Below are 9478 nucleotides of genomic sequence, written 5' to 3' on the forward strand. Positions count from 1 at the left end.
AAACCTGAAATTTTTGCAATATTTCCAACCACTATGGGACATGATACTGTGTGAAGGGGACATTATGGTGTGTGTAAATGGGGCATTATACTGTGTGGGGGCCAGGAATGGAGGCGGGGGGATAACTCAAAAGTTTGCTATGGGGCTCAGTCTTTGCTAGATATGCCCCTGGCCATGACGGCATGTACCATAATATGAATAGTAGTCTGGGGTTAAAATTAATCATAAAGTGGAAATATATGTATGCCCCTTACTGAACAAGCATTCCACTTGTATAAATCAATAGCAGGACACATTGCGACTGAGGGAAATCTATATATATATACTGGCTTATTTACCATGAAATACTGACTTGCCACAGTGGATACCAGCAGGATACACAGCTTGTTATCTATGTGCGTAACTGACAGCATGGCATGTGCCCTCAGTGCTACAGCGACTAATCTATTTTGTACTCTTGCCACAGAGAATGATTCAAGGGGCATCCTGACCTTTGCAATTGCTGATTTCTGATAATAATTAATGATGTTGTTTCCTGAATTTTCGCTCCCCAGATGGTTCATATTCTGCCCTGGAACAAATAGTCACAGAATAAAGATTGATTTAAAACTTGTATTAGGGTGTTATACACAGACTTTTATGGTAACAAACGCATCAATAACACCTTTAAAATACATCAATCATTATGAGTCATGAACAAGAGAAAATACAAATTGAAAAGCAATATGAAGATATTCTATTATACTGACATGTATTACTTGCATAACTTGGGTAAAAGAATCACTCACAATGTCAGATTGCTCTGTACCCGAGCATTTGTTACGCACAGTTGTGATGGTTTATTTTTATTTAGTTATATTTGTTTTATTTGGCATTTTTGAAATCCTATATAGAAAAATAGGAAAAAAAAAACATGCATTTTTTTTTAAAAAAAAATAGCACACTTCCCGGAAAATGCCACAAAGCCAGAGAGTTTTATATGTAATTCATTCTATATTTCACTATAACCTGTAACAGTTTGTTTTTGCAGAGGTGAAAAATGGCTATAAAATTATTACTAAAATAGCATAGAATGGCCTTACCTAAAATTCACCTGATCTGGTGTTAGTACAATTGTTTATTACCTTCTATTTTACTATGTCCTATTCTGCTGAATTGAGGAGACAATGTGCAGACCTGTAGCTTTTTCATATAAACAGTGTTATGCCGTGAAATGATACACTTGTGCAATATATGTTAGACTGCAACATAGATAAGAACTTCATTCCTAAAATGTGTTGTAACATAATTTATACATAGCACCATAACAATAATGTTGAATGTTGAAAAAACCCCTAAAGATTCCTTCTGTCCGAACACCGTGAATACAGTTTTATCCTTAGAAACCTAAACAGACAGTAATACATTTAAGAATTTACTGATTCATTAACATTATGAACTAGAACCTTGAATGGGTTATAAGCTAAAACAGGATTATCCACAAAAAATAACGTCTATGTTGGAAATAGTGTAAAGAACCAATAAAAAATAAAAAATTAACTACCTTGTACGCGTGCCCCATCAGCCCAGTCTCCACTGTTACCAGGCCTTGTTGACATCTCCTGATGATGTTCCATTCAGGTCATCACTGTCGCAAATCCGTGGCTTCAACAGTGACACAATACACAAGTACACAAATGGTACACAACTGCTGAGATGTTATTAAAGGCCGGTAACAGGACATGGCTACTGTTGCTATAAGAAGGTTCCTGTACAGTACATGGTGAGTTAACTTTTTTAATACTATTTCCAACATATAAGCTAATATAAGGTTCAGATGCAAAATTGTCATAGAAAATGTCCCTTTTTCATAGCCAATTTGTCCATTGGCTGTGTGAATGTAGCTTTAAACTGAAAACTAGTTGTGGTAAACATCTGGGTAAAGACTTAAGGAGGTTATCCGGGCAAAAAAAATATTTTTAAAATGGGCTGGGGGAGGTGAAGAAAAAAAAATCATACTGACCTGTCCCCGCTGCTCCGGTGTCCTCCCAGTACAGTCTACTCCTACTGCTCCGGAGTCTTCTAGAAGTGAAACTCTTCACCGACTTTGACACCTCAGCGGCATCAGGAAATGACCCTGGGACATCACAGATAGTGGCGTCACATGTCCTTCACTGAGGCTGCCGATTGGCCTCAGCAGTCACATACGGCGGGGCCTTCCACTGGAAGATAACAATGGACTGGCAGGACCGCGCTGGGAGGCATTGGGAAAGGTATGAATTTTTAAAAAAATTTTCACCACTCCTAGCCTATTTAAAATATAAATTTTTTGTTCCAACAACCCCTTTAAGCTAGAATTAGTAAACATATTTATTGAGATTTTTGCTGTTTTTAGCCTTGTTGCTACTAGATAACAAGTAAGCTTTTGTTGATGGCCATAGGCAGGTAAAATTGTATTTTTAGTTTGTAGGGCTATAAAGGTGGTATGGAGGACTACACTATAGTTTACAATTGTCCCCTTCCCTCAGTGTATATGTAGTTATACTTCCCCTGGAATATTACAACTTTGGGTCACTTGATTTTACCTCACATCTTCAAAAAAAAACTTTATCAAAAAATTACATTTAAAACAAATGAAGGAATTTCACACAACAGAACATATGTTTATTTACCTTAACCTAATATAGATCAAAATTATCCTATCACGGGAAAACTATTATATCATATGACACTTGTTCTTACAGACTTATTGTTGACACTTATAAACCACAGCTTCTGCCATGCAACATTATTATTTATGGGTTTCATTTTGGTAGATTATAGATCCCTGCTAGAATATTATTGGTTATGCCAGTCAAAATGTCTATATCTAACATGGTTGGATTATGATACTTTATTGGTTCTGATCCACAACTTGAGGTTTATATATTTAAAAAGAATCTATCAGGACATTTTAACCCCACAATGTACTGTAAAGCCATGTTTTGGTCAAAAGGTGCTGATTCTCCCATAATAGTCCCTGAATCTATCTATATACTTTATACTAGTATGGTGCTATCCCTGGCCACTCTGCCGCTCTTCTCAGCCCTGCTTAAATATTCATAATTTAGTCTCATACACCCAATAGACTGGTGAAATACAGTGCAGAAATGACATCAAAGAAGATGGATGGGGAATGGCTTGGGCTAATTCCACACACAAGACTCCGATGCTCAGAAAAATACCGAGGACTCCTAAGTGCTACAGTGCCAGGTCCAAATGAAGGATTACAGGCAAGTGTCAGAAAGTGATTGCCCAAACCAACTTACATATTTATAAATAGCATCCTTGCACTTATATAGCAGTTACATTACTTATAGAGTGCTGAACAGATTCTCTTTAAAGGAGCCGGTCACCAGAACCCAGCATATCAACCCAGCCCTGCAGACAAGTTAGTGTCACTTGAGTCAAACAGTGTATTCCCTTCTGACCTGGTGGCTCCACTGTTGAGATATTGCTGCTTTTGTCAATATGCAAATGAGCTCTTTAGAGCAATTAGGGTATTACCTTTGCTCTAAGTAGTTGGGGGAAATGCCCACATTACTTAAAAGAGCTTATTTGCCTACTGACAAAAATCTCAGCACCCAAGGTATCATTCACAAGAGGAAAACACTATTTGATTCAAGTGACCCTAACCTCTATCTGGGTTAGATTGATATGTTGGGTTTTGGTAACAGAATCTCTTTAAATTATAATTTTAAGCAGGCATTTTGGGACAGCATGACAGTTATGTTGTTATGATAGTATCTCTGGAGCAAATATCAGAATTTGCAGGAAATGGCTGACAACATTGAGCAGTAGAACAAGCAGTAAAGCCAGATGGGCTTGTGCTGCAATTAGGGCCCAAGTTATCATCACAGAAACTAGAATAAGAAATAAACACTCCACAAACTGAAGTTTAACCAAAACCCACAATAAACTCACAAAGTAGGTCAAAACCAGGGGTTTAATTCAGAAGAGTCAATGTTTCCAAGCCAAAAGTCTGTTCACAAGATAATAGCAGCCAAAATCAGAAGACATGTGGATTTCCAATAACAAGCCAAAGGTCAGTTTTAGAACAATCCAGTACAAATGATCAGGGTATGGGAGCCTCAGTAACATCCAAACAAATAGCAGGCACCTGGATGAGAAGTAAAAGGGTTTAAAGGGGTATTCCCACGTCGCATACTCACCAGTCTTCGTTGCTGTAAATTCTTCTTTCTTCCGGCTTTGTTGCGTCATTGGTGGGCGGGGTTAGATATGCAAAGCCGGCGGCGAGATGCCGCCTCTCTCTATTACAGCAGATGCCGGGTCTGTATTCGCATTGTGAAGGCTAGACTGGTCTATGAGCGTGCACGCAGGGCCGGCGGCATCTCGCCGCTTGGCTTTGCATATGTGAGTGTAGACGCCGGCACAGATGCACAAAGGGTTTACTACCCCCCCCTCCAGGCCCGCTCTCGTGCACTTAGCCCCTCCTCCCTCCCCCCTCAGAGCAGCAGATACATCACTTGACTTATGACCAGATAAGTCAAGGGATATGTAAAAAAAAAAAAAGAATAAAGTAAGATAGTGGACAAACAAAGCAGTTTTGCTGAAGCAATGTATTTAGGAAAAGTCTTACATCCACATTAACAAGCAGTATAGATAGGATCCTTGTGATGGGACAACCCCTTTAAATATCCGTTCTCAGCTGCTAATTGGATCAGCATTGGAGAGCCTGAAAACTGCAGTAGCTTCACAGGATGGTATGGAAACCTTAAAGCAGCAGCAGCTAAATTGAGATTCCTGAATCCTGACATGTAAAGGACTTCATATGTTAAGATATAGTCACACATAAGGTCAAGTTATGGAGGATATATTTTTTTTTTCTAACAGTCTAGCTGGTAAACTACAAAGTTGTGATCTCAGAACTGAAATAGATCATAGATGGAAAATAGGAGACATAAGCGAGTCCTTTGAAGTTACTAATGTCTTCATCTGTTAATACCTGCACAACTTTATACCTGAACTTGAGTGTGCACTTGAGTTGTGAGCGAGCCAGTGTGCATTAGTAAATGTGATTGTACGTAGACGTATTCAATTATCCACCCATTAGCCATCAGGGTTATTCTTAATCCTTGACAGGTACTCTAAACATCGTCAGATTACATCTGGACTTTTGCTGGTATTTTAGAACTTGGAATGTTTATTGGAGATTTATCCAAGTTAAAAAATCCAGACTTTTAAACATCCACTATCAGGATGTAGATACCTCCATAAATAACAATGTGCACAGCACATCATGTTTTATTTCCCCTCTTGCCAGAAACAGTCCATTCACAGGGTTTGAGATAGTATTTTAACTTTGCAGTTTGTATAGAGGTTCAGACTTGGGAGACAAGGCAGAAATTTTCTTTAAAGCCACTTCTGTCCTTCTCATCACCAGACGCTCCTCCAGTTATCAGTAACTCTTGAGATTAATCACAGTTACCATGTAAACAATGTATTGTAATGGAACAAGAGAAATGCCACTCTCCGCAGACTCCTTAAAATATTGTTCAAGAGGAAACAGACGTCTCAGAGCATGAAGCGAATGTAAATGCATAGAAGATGGGCAATACAATACGAGGAATCATTGCTTTCATTCCGTCTAACACCTGCCAAAAATACCTTCTAGGAGACTTGGAAGAAATGCCTATTGATAAGATGGTTGATTTGAGCAGTATGCAACTGAGGAGGTTTCCACTACGGGTATGTGCATTTACAGAACTTGTCAAGTTGTACTTGAGCGACAACCATTTATCCAACCTTCCTCCAGAGCTGGAACTACTGCAGCATCTCCAAATCCTTGCCCTGGACTTTAACAACTTTAAGGTTCTTCCACTAGTTGTATGTAGCCTAAAGCAGCTATGTATATTATATCTAGGGAATAATCACATAAGAGACCTTCCACAGGAGCTCTGTTACCTCAAGAACCTACACACTCTGTGGATTGAATCAAACTATTTAACATATTTGCCTGCTGTTGTTTCTGAACTGACCCTCCTGAAGACACTGCATATTGGCTGCAATCCAATACGCAATATTCCCAAGGAGCTTAAAAATCTTACAGAATTGCGCAGTATTTGGATGTCAGGGAGTCTTCTCACAGAATTCCCACCTGTTTTACTAGAAATGCCTTTCCTGGAAGTTATTGATGTTGACCGGAATGGAATAAGATTTTTCCCAAGTCTGGCACACTTGCCCGGATTAAAGCTTGTTATCTATGACCATAATCCATGTCGGAATGCTCCTAAAGTAGCAAAGGGTGTCCGGAGAGTAGGGAGATGGTCTGAAGAGACCCCAGAACCCAAGAAGAAGTTTGAAGTGGAAGCAGAGCTTGACAAAGCTGCAGAGAATAAGGAGACACAACCTGCAGCACCTACTGAGACTCCAGCCCCGAATAATGATAATCCTCAAGAGGCCGCTTCAACAAGTACAGTACAGACAAGTGATGGTTATAATGCATAGACTCTACACATGCTGAATCTCTGCGTCTTGGAATGCACATGAACTATATTATTCAATTTTCTTACATTATTAATGTTCTATATATTGTGGGAAATTCCTGCTTATTTTCTGTAAGTAAAGCTAATATTGATTGTGAATAGAAGGCTGACTTTCTTCTCTGAGCTACTTACTTTATTTTTCAAGATGTTACCATTTTTTCACTGACACTACATAAGTTGCTGTATAACTGAGCAAAGCTTGATAAAATAGATGTATGTTCTGTCACTCGCGTATTCTATATAACTCCTTATTTACATAAGAATACTTTACATTCTGGATGTGGAATGTCCACCAAATGTAAGCTAGTATTAATGGACACCGCTATATGCTTGGCTGTATTTCTATTTGCACGACTGACAGCAGCACTAACTAAATTTATTCTGAAGAAGTTTATGCAAGGAAACGCTGAAGGTTTATATTGAATGACTACAAGTAGAGATTATGCTGGTTGTTGGGAAGCAGAAACCCACACAATTTGCCTCAGGTAACTAGTATCCTAATTCAACATATTATACTAACGCTAGGTTCACACCTGCGTTCTTCTTTCCGTTCTGTGCTTTCTGTCTTCTGCATGCCAGAAGTCGGAAAGCACAGACCGGGTCCGGCCGTGAGCGGCGGTGAGCGTTTTAGGCTCTCCGCCGCGAAACCGGATTTTTTTATCCGGACACAGAGTACTGCATGTCCGACTCTGTGTCCAGATTATAAAACCCGGTTTCGCGGCGGAGAGCATAAAACGCTCATCGCCGCTCACGGCCGGACATCTCTCTCACCCATTCAAATGAATGGGTGAGAGAGACTCCTGCAGGTTTCCGTCTCTTGCCTCTGTTTTAGGCAGGAAACGGAAACCTCAAGTACGGAGTTCACAACGCAGATGTGAACGAGCCCTAAGGCGTAAAAGTTAACCTTTAATGATATAGCCTAATATAAGTGCAAAAAGTTAAACATTCACGGCTATTAAATTAATAAATATGATGTACCGATCACTTAAAGAGGACCTTTCACCACCTGGGGCACATGCAGCTTAATACACCGTTGGAAAGCCGACAGAGCGCTGAATTCAGCGCATTATCTGCTTTCCCGTTCTGTGCCATAGCTTTTCACTGTCAGAAGGGCGTTTCTGACACTCAGTCAGGAACGCCCTTCCTCACAGTATATAGAAATTTCAAAAACGATCACATTTTTTTGCAGAAAGCCTATAATATGTGACCGCCCCAGGGACATTTTCTGGTTATCCAGTGACTATCCATTTCTGGAAATGGAACGTCACTACTATTCTCCCCTCCATCCTCTCTTCCTTCTAGACTTCCTCCTGCGGGACGGCTCTTTCCTGGCTGCCAGCATTGTTCTGTAGCTGATAACTGATCGTTTGATACAGATCAGTGCTGGGACTATTGCGAGTGCCAGCAGAATCAGAAAAGAGGAAGTGCTATCCCGCAGGAGGAAGTGTTAAGTATAATGAGGTCTAGGGGGTTGGCTGAGTTACTTGTGAAGGGCTAGTAGTAGTTGGGATAGCTAGAGAGACAGGGAGGAGGCTAGTAATCTCATAGATTGTAGGCTCTCGCGGGCAGGGCGCTCTACCCCACCGTGCCAGCCGATCACTGTCAGTATTATATCTACCTGTATATTTTGTGTACTGTATGTATCCCCCAAATGTAAAGCACCATGGAATTAATGGTGCTATATAAATAAATAATAATAATAATAGTGTGGCAGCTGCATAGGAAGAAGCTGCACCATGTAAACAAATGCAGAAGATACCAGGAGCTCCCAGAAATCACTCAAAAAGGTATTTGGGTGCATTTATTAACCCATTAAAAGCACTAAAATGAAAAGCAAGAAGTTAAAAAAAAAAAAAAACGCATTTTTTTTGCCCGAAAAACCCGTTGGAAAGCTGCAAACTGTTTACATCATGGGCAGGTTCACCTTTTGCCTATTCCTAGATATGCCATAAATACCTGACACCTCACTTGTGGACACATATAGGATTCTGTTCTCAAGACAGATGCAAGTCCTAGAGGTGGGACCTGTATCTACCAGGTATTTAGGGAATATCCTATGGATTTACCCATAAATTCGGAGGTAATAATACCCTTTTAATCAATTCAATCCTTTGTTTTCTTGGGACAAAAGAAGACCCAGGTGACGCCCTATTAACTGCTTCAGTCACATCTAATTTAAAATTTTGCCGTTCACTTTTTTTCCTGTCCACTTTCCAAAGTCATATGAGGGCTTTTATTTAGCAAGACAAATTGTACTTCATGGTGGTACCAGTTATTTTTTTCACACAATGTACTTGGAAGCTGGAAAAAATTCAGAATGGAGTGGAATTGGAGTATAAAAAAAACATAACAGTTTGCTGGCACTTTTCGGTCCCTCATGTAGACTTCCCTTCCTTGCCATCGCTCTTTAGGCTAGTCCTTCATTCATGTCCAAGGTGCCTTATTACCCCTGTAGGCCTCAGGGCTGCCCCCTCTTTAGTAGTTCTGACCTCCCTCTAGTTTCTCGATCCAATATTCATCTCACTCGGGTGGTGGGTAGCAATTCATTGTTGTTCTACCTACCCAGGAGTTGTTATTGTGTTCTTGCCTGTTTTTTTCTTTCACTTTCTGTCTTTCCTCTTTATTCGCTGAAGTATATTATTGTGATGCATCAAAGGTTGGAACCCTACTAACGTAACCCGTTTCCCACTCATCTGAGTGCTGCCTACAACCAATTATTATCATGACTGTCTTCTATACATACTGTAATCTCATCATATAAACCATCTAAAGACAGTAATTCTTTGCTTGTGTCATCGGGGACTCAAAAAAACTGTGGTGTATAGCTGCTGCCACTAGGAGGTGGACACTAGACCAGAAGAAGTCTCCTAAAATCTGTTTTACTACCTATTGCAGTGCTGAAGTCTATTATTCTGATAGAAGACAAAACACACTTGTCAAATTCAGATGTTGTT

The 9478-nt window shown here is 39.9% G+C and overlaps 1 protein-coding gene across 1 annotated transcript; it reads left to right on the forward strand.

Annotated features, from left to right (window-relative positions):
* The first annotated feature begins 5586 nt into the window (after positions 1-5586).
* On the forward strand, positions 5587-6486 carry LRRC10 (leucine rich repeat containing 10). Its single transcript, XM_075275876.1, has one exon. The coding sequence runs from the start codon at positions 5587-5589 to the stop codon at positions 6484-6486; it is 900 nt and encodes a 299-aa protein (XP_075131977.1).
* Positions 6487-9478: the final 2992 nt, after the last annotated feature.

This window comes from Leptodactylus fuscus, chromosome 5 (genome assembly GCF_031893055.1).
Source record: "Leptodactylus fuscus isolate aLepFus1 chromosome 5, aLepFus1.hap2, whole genome shotgun sequence".
NCBI lineage: Eukaryota > Metazoa > Chordata > Amphibia > Anura > Leptodactylidae > Leptodactylus > Leptodactylus fuscus.